General features: G+C 46.6%; 1 protein-coding gene across 1 annotated transcript in view; it reads left to right on the forward strand.

Moving 5' to 3' along the window:
* Window positions 1-19,083, forward strand: part of fam171a2a (family with sequence similarity 171 member A2a) — a 370,881-nt gene that overhangs the window by 345,478 nt on the left and 6,320 nt on the right. Inside the window, exon 7 of the mRNA XM_038778520.1 lies at window positions 5,726-5,849. Within this exon, the coding sequence (XP_038634448.1) occupies window positions 5,726-5,849 (124 nt within the window). The remainder of the gene's footprint in view (window positions 1-5,725; window positions 5,850-19,083) is intronic.

The following is a 19,083-nucleotide window of genomic DNA, read 5'->3' on the forward strand; positions in this document are numbered from 1 at the left end:
CATGGCTGAAAGGGAACAGCAGGACCTCCTATCAGTGATAGGTTTACTGGAATAAGGGGAGCAGTAAAACGTGAGTCAAATGCAGAGGAGGTCATCAAAAGATAAATCAAAAACCTGCATCGGGGAATTTTGGGCATGAATAGGAAAGGAAAACCTGTGTTTATATAGCATCTTTCACAATCTCAAAACATCCCAGAGCGGTTCACAGCCAATGAAGTACCCTTTAAAGTGTGGTCGCTGTTGGAATTTAGGAAACGCAGCAGATGTGTTATGCACAGCAAGCACCCACAAACAGTGGTGTGATAATCATCAGATAATCTGTTTTTAGTGATGTTGATTGAGGGATTAACTGGCAAGGAGATCAGGGACCTACTCTTCTTTGACATGGGATCCTTCACATCTACTATAGAAGTCTAACGAGGCCTCAGTTTACATCTCATCCAAAAATGGCACCTCCGCCAGTGCTGCACTCCCTCAGTACGGCATTGGAGTGCTCAGGTCTCCTTTCTGGGGATGCTAGTCACTGAGCCATGACTGAAGCTTTGCCAAGTAAGTGAGATGTACAGTATCGCAGCTATAGATTCTAAAATTAAATTAGGTCCTTGCACACTACACTGCAATAAAATCTCTTGGGAATTAAGGGGATGAGGAGAATCACAAAACCTTACAGCATTGAAATGTGTCATTTGCCCCATCAAGGGCAGCCCACTGCTCATTGTACATAATGGGCTGAACCTATGGCCACAGCAGAGGCCCCGTCCGCTTGTCAAAAAAAACCCTGGCAAGCCTTCCACAGGAATTTCCAGGCACAAATGGGATCTGTCAGCAATGGAGGTGGGGTTTCCGTGTACGGGTCCTGCCTGCCATTTTGAACGGTTTCCCAACTCGCCCCGACACGGCGCAAATCCAGACCAAAATCTTGAAAATAGATTTGAGTTCAGATTTTCCCCAAGTGGCTTTTGAGTTCCTAAATTACAACTGTGATTGCTGTGCGAAAGCACCTCATTGGCTGTGGAACCGCATTCGGGCATCCTGTAGGGTGATCAGCCCTACATAAATGCAAATCCTTTTCTCACTTTGGACCAAGATTTGCAGAAATCTCTGGTGATACTTCTTCCAAAGCACAGCCGGATGCTGCAGGGGAAGGGAGGAGTGCGCTTGAAGGCCTTTCTGGCTGGAAGGACTAAGATGGGCCAAATGGCCTTCCTGAGTCGTGTTGAGCAGGGTTATTTCTGATGTTGGTATTCTGGTCAAGGGAGCTAAACTGTCGCACACTTCAGCGTCCTATGACAATCCTCATTTCAACTTATTTGACTAAATTCATTAAATATGCTGAACTTCATAAGCCGATAGTGAGCAAACCCAGATGGTGGGTGGATGCGACATTGAAGATTCGCCAAGTGGTTGGGGATTTAGGAGCGAGGCTGCTGGAGGCAATACGTTCGCAGATCTGCTCTGTTTTCAATCATGACTTTTGTGTTGCAGTTTCAAATCCACAATTACACCAGAAATTAAGAACGGGGTTGAAAAACATCTTGAAAATAATTCAGATGGATCGTGGTTCACAAACAAACACTGTCGGTGATGTTAATGATTGGAAGCCAAACGGATTTTCATTTATACTTTGAAAAAAAAGATCTAGACATGGGTTTGGGCCCAATGGGACAGCCCTTTCAATGAGCAGTCACGACAGAATGAGCCGAATAGTCTCCTTCTGACCTGGAAGATGTTACAATTCTAGATTTGAACGACAACTAGGTCTATCTGTTGTGTTCTATTCCTCCGAGATACGAAGAGACAGCACACCAGTTTTTATGTCTGAACAGAAGCTTTATTAAAATGTCCGCATTCATGCTTACTGCTTGTTTAGCAGTTTAGCTTCTCTTCCTCAGCCCCCACATCCAGGCTTGACCAACAGCACACAGAGCAGAGAAGAGTCAACAGACACACATAATCAAATGCTGAGCATAGAACATAGAACATAGAACAGTACAGCACAGAACAGGCCCTTCGGCCCTCGATGTTGTGCCGAGCAATGATCACCCTACTTAAACCCACGTAACCCGTATACCCGTAACCCAACAATCCCCCCATTAACCTTACACTACGGGCAATTTAGCATGGCCAATCCACCTAACCCGCACATCTTTGGACTGTGGGAGGAAACCGGAGCACCCGGAGGAAACCCACGCACACACGGGGAGGACGTGCAGACTCCACACAGACAGTGATCCAGCCGGGAATCGAACCTGGGACCCTGGAGCTGTGAAGCATTGATGCTAACCACCATGCTACCGTGAGGCAATTGAATACTACATGATGTTAAACTTAGACAAATGGATGTCAATTGTGATTTCCATTTCTTTATTAGACTTTGATCAATTTATTTGACTTTATGTAAAATTTGCACTAATCAAGATAAGTAGTTACTGGAGGATGGAATCCCTTCGCTCAAAGCATTCCCGGGGTAGGTATAGTATTCACTGAGGAAAATACGACCTGTAATTATCTTCAATGGGACAGCATTTTAAAGCCCTATCACCTCAGGGGCAGGGCCGCAAAAAGTGGTGACCCATTTAAATGACCATTGACTTCGACGGGACTGGAAAATCCTACCGGCAGGAGGAGTCATAAAATCCAACCTAAGGTATCTCACAGCCCCTTCAGCGAAGGAAAATTTCCATTTCCCACACAAACTGCTGAGAGTGAGGAAGGTTACCTTGTAGTGAGCACCAGGCATGAACTCACACTCACCACAGATTGAGTTTGAAATGCCCAAACATATGTTATGTATGCAGGATGCTGCATGGTGGCACAGTGGTTAGCACTGCTGCCTCACAGCACCAGACACCCCGGGTTCAATTATGGCCGCGGGTGACTGTGAGGAGTTTGCATGCTCTCCTTGTGTCTGCGTGGGTTTCCTCCGGGTTCCTCCCACAGTCCAATGATGTGCAGGTTAGATGGGGTTATGTGGATAGGGTAGGGAAGTGTGCATAAGTAGGGTTCTCTTTCAGAGGATCGATGCAGACTCAGTGGGCCAAATGGCCTCCTTCTGCACTGTAGGAATTCTGTTGTAACAGTCACAGATAGAAACCTTTAATCTCATCAGTATGGGCTGGATTTGTATATTGAAAGGTTTACCAACAATATTTCACAGGAACGAAAGAGTTAAATTGTTCTTGACTTTCCACTTTGGTGTTCTTCATAGAATGTAACAACACTATTCAGTCCATCATTAGTATGCCAGGTCTTTGAGAAAGCTATCTAATTCATCCCATTAGCCCACATTTTTTTCCCTTAGCAAATATATGGTTCTAATTTACTATTAGAAAGCTATTATTGAATCTGCTTCCATCATCTTTTCAGGTGATGCATTCCAAAATATAGCAACTAGCTGAAATATCTTATTACTCATTCCGCCCCCTTACCTTAAGTTCAGGTTTGATTCCCAGCTTGGGTCACTGTCTGTACGGAGTCTGCAAGTTCTCCCTGTGTCTGCCCACTGAGTCTGCATCGATCCTCTGAAAGAGAACCCTACTTATGCACACTTCCCTACCCTATCCACATAACCCCATCTAACCTGCACATCATTGGACTGTGGGAGGAACCCGGAGGAAACCCACGCAGACACAAGGAGAGCATGCAAACTCCTCACAGTCACCCGCGGCCATAATTGAACCCGGGGTGTCTGGTGCTGTGAGGCAGCAGTGCTAACCACTGTGCCACCATGCAGCATCCTACATACATATCATATGTTTGGGCATTTCAAACTCAATCTGTGGTGAGTGTGGGTTTCCTCCGGGTGCTCCGGTTTCCTCCCACAAGTCCCGAAAGACATGCTGTTAGGTGAATTGGACATTCTGAATTCTCCCTCTGTGTACCGAACAGGCACCGGATTGTGGCGACTAGGAGTTTTTCACAGTAATTTCATTGCAGTGTTAATGTAAGCCTACTTGTGACAATAAAGATTATTATTATTTACTCTATCAAAACCCTTCATAATTTTGAACACTTCAGTAAAATCTTCCCGTTATCTCTAAAGAGAACAACCCCACTTTCTCTAGTCTCTTCAACATAACTGAAATCTTTCATCCCTGGTAATATTTTTTTCTTTTTTAAAAATAAATTTAGAGTACCCAATTCATTTTTTCCAATTTAAGGGGCAATTTAGTGTGTTCAATCCACCTACCTTGCACATCTTCGGGTTGTGGGGGCCAAACCCACGCAAACACGGGGAGAATGTGCAAACTCCACACGGACAGTGACCCAGAGCCGGGATCGAACCTGGGACCTCGGCGCCGTGAGACTGCAGTGCTACCACTTTGCCACCAGGCTGCCCTCATCCCTGGTAATATTACTGGGATTGTCACAGTAAAATAATAAAACAGCTGATGAGCTCATCACGGGTCTCAATAGCCTCACTCCCTTGGAGTTCGGGAGGGAAAAATCAGCCAAGGTTCAATCCTAATAGGACCTGGAAAGTGCAATTCCTGCAAATGTGAACTATTCTATTCCTAATAAATGCCTGGACAAGATTATCTGCACAACATCTCGAGTGGGATTACTGTATCACCATTCTCAGCAGCTTTTACTGTTAATGTTTAAATGTTTCTGACACATTATTAGTCATTCACAGGGGCTGAGAGGCCTTGGGTTTTGCCCCAGTTTCCTGTTGAAATCCCTTTTCCACATTTGGCTTGTGAGAAGCACACAGCTGCAGAAGGAAATGCTGGAAACTCAAACCGTAGCTGTGTAAAACTGGCTGCGGCCATCCAGGAATCTGGCTTTAAGTGTTGTCTTGACTTGAGAGAATACGCCTTTTAGAGAATCGTAACGGAAATCTGAAGTTGGCCGCTTGTAACAGAGAATCACCTGTTGTGGACGAAACCTAACAGACACCAGGGCTGGATTCTTCACTTCACAATGCACACTCTCGTGCCAGAACTGAGTGCAAAACTGGCAATTTGTCTGAATAACCTTAGTTGACAGAATAAACAATGTTTCAGCTGAATTTAAATGGAAAAGTACCAGATTTGACAACATTAATATCTTAATTCTGGTGGTCGACTGTGCATTTACTGGGAAAAATATGATGCGAATGGTAGAATTACTTTCTATAAATAGTATTCTGGCAAACTCCGACCTCTACTGTACTGCATATATCCTATGTAACATTATGATTAATGTCCCACTGTGCAGTAAGTGCAAATACTTAAGGCAGGCTAGAGCTATTTGTAAAACACAAGGAAGGGATTTGGAAGTATTTCTGGGTGTAGTCACTTTTATCAGCCTTCCCTCCTCCCAACCCCTTCGGTTAAAAATATTCTTAAACACCAGCCTGCAATTCACTCGTAAAACATAAAAGTTAATGATTAAGAAATTAAGAACAAGGAGGCAAAATGGCCAAGGGTTTCCCACCCAAAGGTTATTAGAGGATAGACGAAGCAAAAGTTGCAAATGGTTTTAAGATGTGATTATGTCTTTCTGGGATATGGTGGGAAGGTGGGATTTTTCTACCAAAAAGAGAGAGAGGTTTGTTTTGGTCCTTCCCTGTTACTTAAAAGCTCCAATGTTCATCTTCTGGCAAGTAAGAATGTACAAGGGCATAATGAGCGTTTTCAAAGGCCAGTGTTGAATAATGGTTACATTTATGTCTACTTCTGTCGTACTGGCTACCTTTTGAAGTTTATTCATGATAACTCAGATTTTTACTGTTTGTTTACAGCTGCTGTCAACCCCTCAAGATTTGGAGATATCACAACCTACCACACTATATTTCTGCTCACCATTCTTGGAGCCATGGCTCTTTTGGTTCTGGTTCTTCTGTGCTTGCTTCTCTATTATTGCAGGTAAACCTATTTGTTTTCTTCTACCTCTTAACCCTTCATCTCCATTCTAGGATCATTTGCTCCTTGGGCCCCTGACATCCAACAGGCTAGAACATACTGGGCCAAATATCATACTGATTGATTTTCAATGGGCGGGATTCTACGTGGCGGGATGCTCCGTTTTGCCGGCAACCCGGGCGGCGTGAGGCTGCCCCGCCATGGGAAACCCCATTGACCAGCCGGCATAACGGAGCATCCCGCCGGCATGGTGAAACAGAAATATGCCGCGGCGGGGCAGAGAATCCAGCCTATGGTCTTTTGGCTTAGCCATGTTAGAGTCGATAGAGCAAGTCGTTATTGTGATCTCTCCTCGTCAATATGAAATGCCTGGCTCAGATCAGATACATAGCTGAGAACTGACAACATCTACCTGACTGAGGCCCAACAACCTAAATATGCAACCAGCCAATTGGCTCAGCCTGAAGCTACTGTTGTTTGTGGATGTCAAATTAACTTTGTAGTCCTGGACAGGCAATTTTCACAAGAACTATTGGTAACCCCGTGAAGTTTATTGGGTTTTGTTTTGCAGCCAATGTTCGCTCTTATAACTAAGTGACAAAAGCGTGCTCCAACATCCTCCACTTAACAGTTCTTAGTATCATAGATCATAGAGTGGTATCATAGAATTTACAGTGCAGAAGGAGGCCATTCGGCCCATCAAGTCTGCACCGGCCCTGACAAAAAGCAACTCTATCCCCGCAACACAGCAACACCCACTTAGCCTTTTTGCACACCAAGGGCAATTTAGCATGGCCAATCTACCTAACCCGCACATCTTTGGACTGTGGGAAGAAACCGGAGCTCCCGGAGGAAACCCACGCGCACACAGGGAGAACGTGCTGACTCCGCACAGACAGTGACCCAGCCGGGAATCGAACCTGGGACCCTGGAGCTGTGAAGCAATTGTGCTAACCACGATGCTACCGTGCTGCCCGTGTTGGCAGTATAATTACTACGGGCTGAATTTTATGGCCCCACCCACATTGGGAAAAACTACAGGCGGGACTGGAAAATAGAGACATAAGCCGGCCTGCTGATATCCTGACAGTTCCTGGCGCTGGCCATTTCGGCAAGGGTGAGATTGGGGTCAGCAGAGCTACCCGCGCCCATAAGGTGGGCAGCCAAGTGGGCTCATTAAGAACCCTCGGGAGCAGTCTGAAAGGACACCAACTGGGATTTTCCTACTGGCATCCAGTCCCTCCCCCTGGCATCCTGCCACCCTGCTGCCACCTCCCACAGTGGTGGCCTGACCGTTTCTTCTGTTTTTTTCCACTTAAACTTTTGAAAATGTCGGTGAGAGGTTGCTTCCATGTTAAATAACCTCTCAGTTATTTTCCATCCATCGCAGGCCACAGCTTCTCTCAAGCAAGAGAATCTGATAGGGCCTCCAGCTTTGAGAGTCCACTCATCGCCTTAATTGGATAGGGAACCCATCTCTAAGCTAATTCTGGGGCATCGCCATTAACATTCCAACTATTTTGATCGCCATGGAGTTCAACAAACCAAAAAAAACGAATTTTACAAACAGCCCTCGAACAAAGAAACCATTGGATAGGATTTCACTGTTTCCAACATTTGCTTTAACAATCCAACCAAAAGCAACGTAAATTTACCTAGATTTAGCAGACAACCAAGTGTCAATATATATTATTAAGCGGCACATTAAATAGCAGATACTATAAAGATGGCTATCACAGATTTACCAGGCAGTCTTGAGAGCTCAGGTGTGGTTGCGAACAAAGGCCGCACTTTAGGGGAACTCCACCCAAATCCCCATCAGCCCCCCCCCCCCCCTCAGCATTTCGAGCACCAATTTCCTTCAAGACTGAATTTCCTCAGGTAGAATTACAGCTCCTTTTCTTCAGAGATACAGTCACCAATTCTCAGTCAACAGCAGTTTCCACTCGACCTCCGGTGATGGCCATGAACTAAGAGGTCGCTCATAAGAGTCGCTCATAAGATGGCTCCTGCCTGAGGACTTGATTATTGTCCCTTTTCGCCCGTTTAGCGGGTGCTGTGCAGGTGAAAAAGTGATATAGTGAAAGGATTAGGATTCCTCCTCTGTGTGGGGTGTCTAAAAGTTATCAAAGGACGAGTGTGACGAGTGAATGGCTCTCTTCGGATTCAGAGGACCCATGTGGGGAAAACATGACGGAGTGACCTGTGGCGTCGTTGCCTGCCCAGTGGATGACTGAGAAGTTGACGGCATTCCTGACAACAAGCCGGCAGTCAGGAACGTTCTGGGAAAAGTGACTGAAGCAGTTTCTGATCAACCCAGGGCCAGTGGCACAGTCTTCAACAAAATTGTGATACTTTCTGGAACATCCTCAGCTCTTCTTATAACAATTGATAGCAGGTGTCCACCAGTATTACCTATATCCCAAACTATCCGTGACAGCCCTGTGTGCTGTATGGTTGGGTCTGGTCAATCAGTCCCTTAAAAGTAATTGAAAGAGCAGCAGATATCATCCTTTTCTTTACCCCTACTCCTACATGCAGCCAGCATTCTTTTCAAACTGTGTTACAACCTCTTCGTCTCTTGAACCTCGTCAATATGGACCAGTTTGTGTGCTGCAACCCCATTTCCATGTTCTCTGTCCCTTTTCCATGCAAACGCACAAGCTGGATGCCCTCGAAGAGCCCATCCGGGTCAGCCTTACTGGCCTCTTGCGTGGCCGTGATGGCCAAGCTCTTCAAGTGCAGGTCGGTCCAGATGTCCCAGGTGACTCAACGCCCCCGGGGCGGCGATGGTGCAGCTTCTTCACATCACCGATGGCCATGGTATTCTGGCATCTCGGTGGTCAGCTGCTTGTTCCCCCAGACCCTGCCTGCTGCGGACTCCACAGGTTAGTGCCAGTTCCCCCGCCCCCCCAATCCCAGGGGTGGGTTCAGACCTGGAAACAGCCACAGCGCCTGTTTCTTACCTCCAGAGGGACATTCCAGCTTGATTTGGCATTCTGTATTCGGTTTTGGTGCCCAGCCCACCCCCACCCTTTTGAAAGAGATGCTGGTCATGGAGAAGGTCCAGGAATAATACACCAATGATGATCCTTTGGATGAAGGGGCATGGGTATGGTTGAAGACTAGATAACCTTGAGTTTTAGCTCCCTGGAGGCAAGGAGGCTGCAGGATAATACACTTGATGGGTTGAAAGAATGAAGAGGATTTAAGCAAACACAAAATGTGTTTCTTCACACAGTGTTTTTCTCTTCACACAAGAGAATGTGCAAACTTCTGCCCAAGAAGGCCATAGATGCTAAATTAGTTAGTTACTTGTGTAAAATAATTAAGGAATATGGAGAAATAGTGGGATTAAAGAAATCAAATGGCTAACAAAATGACAGCTTAAACACAAATGTTTTAACTCTGATCATATTTTATTAAACGCTTGAGCACCATGGATTCATGGAGTCACAGAGATTCACAGCACAGAGAGAGGCCCTTTGGCCTGTGATAGCTTGGCCCCTTTAAAGGGGAGCGCTCTGCTGACCATGTGACCGATTTAGGACCAATCCTGGCCAATTGGGAGTCTGCAAGGGGGCCCTGGGAGCACGGTATCAGGCAGTGCGGATCAGGCAGCTGAAAATACCTTTGTATAGTGTCTGTGCCTATTATCTATCTGCCTTTGCCTTTCATCAATAAACCCCTTTGTTCAGTTCTGGAAGCCATCAGTGTCTGTCCCGGGCCACCACATTGGCGACGAGGTAACAATTTTTGATCGCAGCCAACAGACATCGTGAAACGAGTGGGGGGGGGGGGGGGGGGGGGAATGCAGGAGCAACTGGGAAAACAGAGAAGTTCCAGTAAGAGTCAGAATAATTTAAACCGTAAGTGAAATGCTCAACATAGGAAAGCTAGACCAATTGACCAAGGTGTTGAGTCATGTACATTGAATGATTCCATTTCTTCATTAGCGCGAATGAGAACACAGGCGAGGACAAGCAGAAGGTGAAGCTTCTGACAATTTGTGGGCCCCAGGCCTATAACTTGATTAGGAACCTTGTGTCCCTGGACCCAACTCAGACTTTTGACTGAATAGTTGAACTGATTCAAGAATATTACAACCTAAGGCCCTCGATTATTCTCCAATGTTACAAACTTAACTCTGCGGTGAGGGACCATGAAGTGTCTAGCTCAGCCGTCATAGCCAGGCTTTGCCAGCTAGCTGAGCGCTGTGAGATTGGGACTGCGCTCAGCGATATGTTGCACAACGGGCTGGTTTGTGGGATCCATCACCTCAGTATCTAGAAGGAGCTTCCAGCAGAGAAACCACTATTACATTGAAAGAAGTGATCAAGAGAACTCAGGTGACAGAGTGCGGTGAAATGTGAAAAATGTTTCTTTCAGGCCTCTGAAGTGACATACCCAGGATTTTGAGTGATGCAACAATGTTGCTTGCACCTTTTGGAAGAAAAGGTCAAGGCCATACATGATGTCCTTACACCCAACCTATCCACAACATTGGCACCATTACACCAGTTATTAAAGAAGTATCAGCGGTGGCAATGCAGGGAGCCTTGAGAGGAAGCCTTCCGAATTGTGAAACAAACATTACAGTCTTCAAACTTCTTGGTTCATTTTTATCTGGGAAAATCAATTGTGCTCACATGTGACACGTCCCCTTATGGTACAGGGGCTGTTTTATCCCACAAAATGGGAGATGGTACAGAACGCCCTGTCGCTTTGCCTCAAGGACCCTTTCTGAAGCAGAATGAAACTACGCCCAGATTGAGGAGGGTTTCGCCGGTATATTCGGTTGGAAGAAATTCCACCAGTGTTTGTATGGTCGAAGGTTCGACATTGTGACTACCCACAAGTTATTGCTGGGCCTGGTAAGAGAAGATGAGCCCATACCCCCCCCCCCCCCCCCCCCCCCCAAGAGCCTCGGTGAGGATGCAGCATTGCCACTGCTGTTGGCAGCTTACATAGAACAGTACAGCACAGAACAGGCCCTTCGGCCCTCAATGTTGTGCCGAGCCATGATCACCCTACTCAAACCCCACGTATCCACCCTATACCCGTAACCCAACAACCCCCCCTTAACCTTACTTTTTTAGGACACTACGGGCAATTTAGCATGGCCAATCCACCTAACCCGCACATCTTTGGACTGTGGGAGGAAACCGGAGCACCCGGAGGAAACCCACGCACACACGGGGAGGACGTGCAGACTCCACACAGACAGTGACCCAGCCGGGAATCGAACCTGGGACCCTGGAGCTGTGAAGCATTTATGCTAACCACTATGCTACCGCGCTGCCCCATACAACTGCTTTTAAGCATCAACCTGGGACACCAATTGCTAATACGGATACGTTAAGTCGCCTGCCTGCCTCTACCTAACATCATTCATCCTCACCATTACCCCAGGGGATCATTCTAAGCCTAAACTTTCTAGATACCTTGTCAGTGTCCGGGCTGGAGGGGGGGAACATCCACAGCTGGACTCAAAGAGACCCTCTTCCTAAGGCCAAATTAAGTCTGGCTGGCAATACGGGAAGTCTGAATAGCTGAGGCCCCACTTCACTCATCAAGACGAGTTGACATGTGACTACCGAGTGGTTCTCTGTGGATCATGGGTGGTCATCCTGCCTCAGGTAGGGGGCCTCTCCTTTAAGAGTTACACAGCGCACACCCAGGTCAGACAAAGATTAAGGTGTTGCCGTGCAGTTATCTCTGGTGGTCAGGAATAGACAAAGTCATTGTAGAGATCGTACAACAGTGCCACCCTTGCCAAATACATCAATCATTGCTACCTTCGGCCTCACTTCACCCTTGGGAATGGGCAGGTTGCCCGAGGAACAGAATCCACGTGGATTATGTGAGCCACATTTTGGGCAAAGATATTTTTGTTACTCTTGGATGCCCACTCGAAGTAATTATCAGTCCAGGAGATGGGGATCACTATCTCGGCAGCTATGGTAGAGGCTTTGTGCTGTGTGTTTGCCATTCATGGGCTTCCCAAGGTAATTGATTCAGATAATGGCATCCCCTTCACCAGCGATGATTCCCAGCACTTTGTGAGAGCGAATGGCATACGACGCATGGGACTAGCCCCTGTCACCCAGCGTCGAACGGTCTGGTTTAACAGGCCATTCAAACTTTCACAAACTCAATGAAAAAGCAGTCAGATAAGCTACTTCGCCAGAGGTTGGTTAATTTATTGTTGCTGTACAACTCAACCCCTCATTAAACCACAGGGATCACATCAGCTGAACTGCTCATGGGCCGCCGGTCGAGAACCCGATTGGATCTTGTATTTACAACTTTTGTGGGAAGGTGGAGGCACGTCAGGCCTCTCAAAAGACTCAGCAGACAGAGGACTGGGTGAGAGACTCGGTTTTGGTCTGAAATTTTGCAGCAGGTCCACCTTGTTTAGAAGGACAGGTTGTGGCCCAGTTGGGGCCTGTGTCTTATGTCATCGATGTTAACGGGAAGACCGTTAAGGAACACATTGTCTACCTAATGGGACGCTTTCCTGATGGTCACTGTTAACAATTGTGACTTTTGTACATAGTTTTGGGTTGTGCATTAGGGATCTTAATGTGGGAGGGATGTGGTAGTGTGGTCCCTTTAAGTGGAGAGCTCCACTGACCACTAGGCTTGGGGCCAATTGCGCGGGCGCATTAGAACACCAGCCAATGGGGAGTTTGTGTGGGGCTCTGCTAGCAAGATCCCGGGCAGTGTGGACTAGGGAGCTGAATAGTAAGGACCTGTGGTGGGATTCTCTGTCGGCTGAAGCCAGAATTGGGAAACACGATTAGGTGGAGAATCGGTTCCAATGCCAAAATTGCAACAGGCGCCGATTTCACACCAAATCGCAATTCTCCGTTGGCTCGACAGTGACGTTAATGCGTTCCAGACCGCACGTACAGTAAATGCTGTTGGCATATCAGTCTCCAGGGCCTCTTTGATTCTCCACCTCCAGTGGGACAAATGCCCGACGGTGCGGTTCACTTGTGCTTTTAAAAATCTTGAAACAGGCGCAGTGGCTGCTGAGGGAGAGAGTGGGTACAAAATGTGTCCAACATTGTCATAGTGTGCTGACAGCTGTGCCGCTGGCCAGGGGCTTCTACCAGGGCTTGTGGGAGTCACAGGGGATGGCCAGGAGGTGGGCTGTGGGGTCGGGGTGGACAGGCATGGAACACCATTGCCACAACCTGCAAGGCAGCCATGCAACTGCACACTGACTGCCCACTGTGAATTTAGTGCCACAGGTTATATGGGTGTCTCCTCAGGCCCTAGGTGTTCTCTAGCCTCGTCTGACCCATCAGCTTTATGGGCGCGTACCAGCGCAACCTGTGTCATCTTGTTGGTAGGGATGAGTGTGTCTGGGGAGTGAAGTGCATATATATGGCTGCAGCTTGTTGGCCCCCTGACTGTCAACCGCAAATCCGGCACCGTTTCTCATTGGAATTGATTCCGCATAGCGCTGGTGCTAGCCTATTAACAGTCGCTGAATCGGTCCAATGGCGTTGCCAGATTTGCTGTCGTGGAAATCCACGAATCCAACCCCGGAGTCAACACTTAGTCTCAACTGGTGTTGTATAGTGTTCTGTGCCTGTTATCTAACTGCCTTTGCCTTTCATCATTAAATCTCTTTGTTTATTACTGGAAGCCTCTAGAGTATGTCTCAAACCACCACATGGCCCATTGTGTTGGCACTGGCCTTCAAGCACCTATTTATTCTTATCCCATTTCCAGCATTTGGTCCGTAGCCTTGTATGCTTTGGTGTTTCAAGTGCTCACCTAAATATTTCTTAAATGTTGTGAGGGTTCCTGCCTCTACCTCCCTTCAGGCAGTGAGTTCCAGATTACCACCACCCTCTGGTAACGATGTTTTTCCTCAAATCCCCTCTAAATCTCCTGTCCCTAACCTTAAACCTCTGCCCACTGGTTATTGACTCCTCTACTAAGGGGAAAGGTTTCTTCCTATCTACCGTATCTGGCCTTCATAATTTTATACACTTCAATCAGGTTCCCTTCAGCCTCTCAGCTCTAAGGAAAATAATCCCAACCTCTCTTCACAGCTGAAACACTCCAGCGCAGGCAACACCCGGGTGAATCTCCTCTGCATCCTTTCTCGGGAAATCATCTGCGGGATTCTACTCGGCGGGATCCTCCGCTTCACCGGCAGCGAACCTGTGTCCGCGGGTATCCTGACCTCGTGGATTGGCAACAATGGGAAACTCCAATGGCCGGCTGCCGAATGGAGGATCCTGCTGCTGGCGGGTGCACGACCCGCTGCAAATGGGGGTTGGTGGGATGGAGAATCCCACCCCATATCTTTCCTATAGTGTGGCAACCAGAACTGCACACAGTACTCTAGCTGTGGCCTAATGGGCATTTTATACAGCTCCATCATAACCTCCCTGCTCTTATATTCTATACCTGGGCTAATAAAGGCAGGTAGCCCATGTGCCTCCTGAACCACCTCATCTACCTGTCCTGATGCCTTAGGGATCTTTGGACATACATCCCAAAGTCCCTCTGGTCCTCCCAAAATGCATCCCCTCGCATTTACCAGGATAAAATTCCATTTGCCACTGTCTTCGTGTTAGATTTCAGAGTTGTAAAATTTCGCAATTATTAAAAATATGAATCCGTTATAGAACATAGAACAGTACAGCACAGAACAGGCCCTTCGGCCCTCAATGTTGTGCCGAGCCATGATCACCCTACTCAAACCCACGTATCCACCCTATACCCATAACCCAACAACCCCCCCCCCCCCCAACCTTACTTTAATTAGGACACTACGGGCAATTTAGCATGGCCAATCCACCTAACCCGCACATCTTTGGACTGTCGGAGGAAACCGGAGCACCCGGAGGAAACCCACGCACACAGGGGGAGGACGTGCAGACTCCACACAGACAGTGACCCAGCCGGGAATCGAACCTGGGACCCTGGAGCTGTGAAGCATTTATGCTAACCACCATGCTACCCTGCTGCTGTTATATTCCTAAAAATAATTAATCTCACTTGACCTGTCTTCCTAAAACAGCCTCCTTCCAAACACTTTGGGCCCCACTGGGAGTGAGCACAGAGACAGGGTGGCACATAAACTCACGTCACCAGCTAGCTTGACGGTTCCCTGGCTCCAATCTGCTCCCGTGCCATTCTCCGAGAGGCAGAATGCAGGGAGTTGGTGCGGTAGGACTACTCATTTGCAGCGGGTGGCTAATTGACCTTGTTAAAGGCCACTCCAGGACCAATCTCAAGAGGCCAAATAGAATTTGCCAGTCAGCCTTCGGTCTTTGGAGGCAACAAGGAAAATTTCAGCCGATTGGAGGCAGCCTGCTGGCGGCAGATCAGGAATCAGTGCTGCCGGCAGGCCTAGAGGCCTTCTTTTCTCCAGTGTTGGCATGCCCTCCCCTTCAGTTGTTTGAAAAGGCAGTCTGATGCTTCTTCAATGCTGGAGGGTTTAAAGTACAACATTTTATGTCGTTTGATTTAGAACCCTGTGTAAAAAAAATATTTTCCCGTTGGGCATCCACAAAATCTCTAACCTGTATTTATGTAAATAAGATTGTGCAGCATAGTTTAAGCTAGAAATAACTGAGGTGTTTTAAATTGGATTGTGTGTCCCGCTCCTTGAGAGAATCATTCAAATGGTGGCATTTATTTTAGTTCACTATCAGCACATTAAGAACAGAGAGAAATACTCCTGAGGGTTTCAGACATTGGACACCAGGAGATGGGGTTCAAAACCTGTTGGATCTCTGTGCTGGTAGCTCAGGCTCCACCTGCTGGGAGCTAGTGCTCACTACAACATGGAGAACTGAACAATAGGATTTACTATCAAACATAAGAATTATTTTCCTACTGGCTGGCCTGTCTGCCAGTCTTGAATGTTAGATAAGTGTGGGTGTGTTGCAGTGCTTTTTTTTCTGTTGAGGGAGAATTCTGGTCCCTCCATTTCCCAGTACGATGGCAAGAATGAGTAAAATCAGCCCCAATTTATTGCCATTGGCAATGTTGCCTTTTGCAACGTAGAGTTTAAAGTGTACCAGGGATTCGCGTTTGATCTTCAGCATACTGAATTGGCCATTTCAGCCGCGCTGTTACATGCAAGTGACAAATTGAAATCCTTTTCCTTCTGATAGGGTGGTAAAGAGAGTGACAGGGCAGCACGGTAGCGCACAGGCTAGCACAGTTGTTTCACAGCTCCAGGGTCTCAGGTTCGATTCCCGGCTTGGGTCACTGTGCGGAGTCTGCGCGTTCTCCCTGTGTTTGCGTGTGTTTGCGTGGGTTTCTTCCCAAAGTCCAAAGATATGCAGGTTAGGTGGATTGGCCATTCTAAATTGCCCATAGTGTTCAAACAAAAGGTTAAGTGAAGTTACTGGGTTGTGGGGATAGGGTGGAGGTGTGGGCTTAGGTGGGTTGGTCTTTCCAGTGTGGGCTCGATGGGCCAAAATGGCCTCCTTACTCCATAGTAAATTCTATGTCTATGTGTATCCTGGACCACTTTTGAATGGTGATGATGACTGTGCAGTATCACGCCTGGAACAGGGCAACATAGTAAAGGAAATAAAACCCTTTTCATTTTAAGAATGGCGATTAGCTGATAACAGTGTGATAAACCGATTGAATAAGGCTACTCAGTGGATCAGTAGTAGATTAAGGTTGATTTAGATTGATGACACTGAGGTCCAATTGTGTCAGTATTTTATGATTTTATTGTCATTTTATATTCTGCTGGATATTTTGGTTTCAATGTGTCTTAAAGATTTGCATTATTGGTGCAAATCAATAATCAACCAGGATCTACAAACCTGAAGATCTCTTTGTCAGTCTCTGCAACAATGCATTTCAGGACATAATGAGCAGGTACTGTTTTTCCCCTGTATCAGTGCATACTGTGTCGGCAGTCCTCAAAGTGTTTGACACAAAAGTTATCGTTCACATTACTGATGACGTGTTCTCCATCTCTCCCTGGCGATAACAGAGTGTGTGCCAAATGTCTTTGTTCTGATGCCCAACAACTATATGGGGTGAGATAGCTGGATTAGTGGTCTTTTCCTCGCAATCATTTATGTACATTCGTATGTGGCTGCTTGTTTAAGATTTTTAACAGATCGTTAAAGTACAGTGTCTGCACGAATTATCCAAACACTGCACAGTGCAACGAACAGACATGCCCACAAGTGTGGAAAAGGGGAAGCAGTGGTTTTAGCTTATTACATGTTGGATTCCGCAGATGGATAAAATGATGTTACTGATGCACATGCTGCATATTAATAGTCTATTCAGCTGTGAAGAGGTGAGCTCAAATACTGCTCCTACTCCACACAGATGTGCCATTTCAAGCAAAGGCCACTGAATCGTGCTCAAGAGTTTGGAGAGTTGATTTGTGTTTCCCACTCGACTCGCCCTTGATGTCCCCTTGCTCAAGGAGCTAGAGCAGTGGTGGGCCACATGCGGTATATCTGGGTTCTGAGGATAATCGACAAGACCTTTTAGTTGGCTGTTGCCCATGTGCACATTTGCCTCATTCTGCTGATTTCCATCTGTGTAGCTTTGTATTCCTTCCAGTATGACTGGAGTCATACACACACAAAGCAAGGGCAAGTGAAGTGAGGTGCGTGCTGATGGTGCATACATTGCGAGAGCCCAAATATTAAATATTTCTTTTGATTTTACCATTTGAAGTTGATGGCAGTGCTATTAATTTTTACGAATGATTAAACATTTTCTATAACTTGTTCTGAAATATTCAGTGTGAATTTTTTTTAATTTAGAGGAGCCAATTATTTTATTTTCCAATTAAGGGCAATTTAGCGTGGCCAATCCACATACCCTGCACATCTTTGGGTTGTGGGGGTGAGACCCAGATACGGGGAGAATGTGCAAACTCCACACAGACAGTGACCCGGAGCCGCGATCAAACCCAGGTCCTCAGCACCGTAGGCAGCAGTGATAACCACTGTGTCACAGTGCCGCCCTATATTCAGTGTGTATTAAATGCATTTAATCTTATTCATGTGTTCAGGGTTAGTCAACAAGCCTGATTTCAAACTTTTTTAAAAAAGTATTTTTATTCAGATTTTGCAGAATTTTTCATAAAAGAACAGTAATAACAACAATAACAAAACTAACTAGAGTGAATATTAACATAGTGTAAAAAGAAAATATAGAATAACAATTAAATAGACATTACCCCACGCGACCCAGTCTTCCCACACCATCCCCATGAAGCACTCACCCCCTACCCCCCCCCCCCCCCCCCTCCCTACGGTGCCTAGCTTTATCTTTTTTCTTTTTTAAAAAATATTTTTTTTGAAATAATTTTTATTCAAGTTTTCAACAACAAATTTTATCACAATAGAGAAAAACAGTAACTCCTCCCCTCCAATACAAAAACAATAAATTAACAAGAAAAAGAAATAAGCATAAAACCATGAGAACATACCCCCATAACGAACCCATAGCCCTCCCCCGGCTACCTTCCCCCGATTCCCGTCCATTTTCCCTTGATTCTTGGCCACCCGGCTATTCTTCTTCTTGTTCGTTGGCCACAAACAGGTCCCGGAACAGTTGCATGAATGGCTCCCACGTTCTATGGAAGCCGTCGTCGGACCCTCGGGTGGCGAATTTGATTTTCTCCATTTGGAGAGATTCCGAGAGGTTGGACAGCCAGTCTGCAGCTCTGGGTGGTGCTGCTGACCGCCAGCCAAACAGGATTCTATGGCGGGTGATCAGGGAGGCAAAGGCAAGGGCGTCCGCCCTCCTCCCCAGGAATAGATCTGGCTGGTCTGAAACCCCGAAGACCGCCACTATCGGGCATGGCTCCACCCTCACCACTTTGGACATAGCCTCGAAGAAGGCTGTCCAGTACTCCACAAGTCTGGGGCAAGACCAGAACATGTGGGCATGGTTGGCTGGGCCTCTTTGGCACCGTTCACATCTGTCCTCCACCTCCGGGAAGAACCTACTCGTACGGTTTCTTGTTAAGTGGGCTCTATGTACCACTTTTAGTTGCGTCAGGCTGATTTCAATTTTGCGGCCCACTCATTAGCTGAGGTTACCTGTTCACTGGGCTAGAGTCAGTTTAACGCCCCAACTGCATTTCCTGGCTGAGATGAATAGGCCATTGCTTGAAAACAAAAGATCCCCCAATCAATTGGAAACATATTTTCAGGACTGTACTGTCTTGTTTTAATTCACTGTATTAAATTGGGTTTGAAATGTA

Source organism: Scyliorhinus canicula, chromosome 19, assembly GCF_902713615.1.
Source record: "Scyliorhinus canicula chromosome 19, sScyCan1.1, whole genome shotgun sequence".
NCBI classification, from domain to species: Eukaryota; Metazoa; Chordata; class Chondrichthyes; order Carcharhiniformes; family Scyliorhinidae; genus Scyliorhinus; species Scyliorhinus canicula.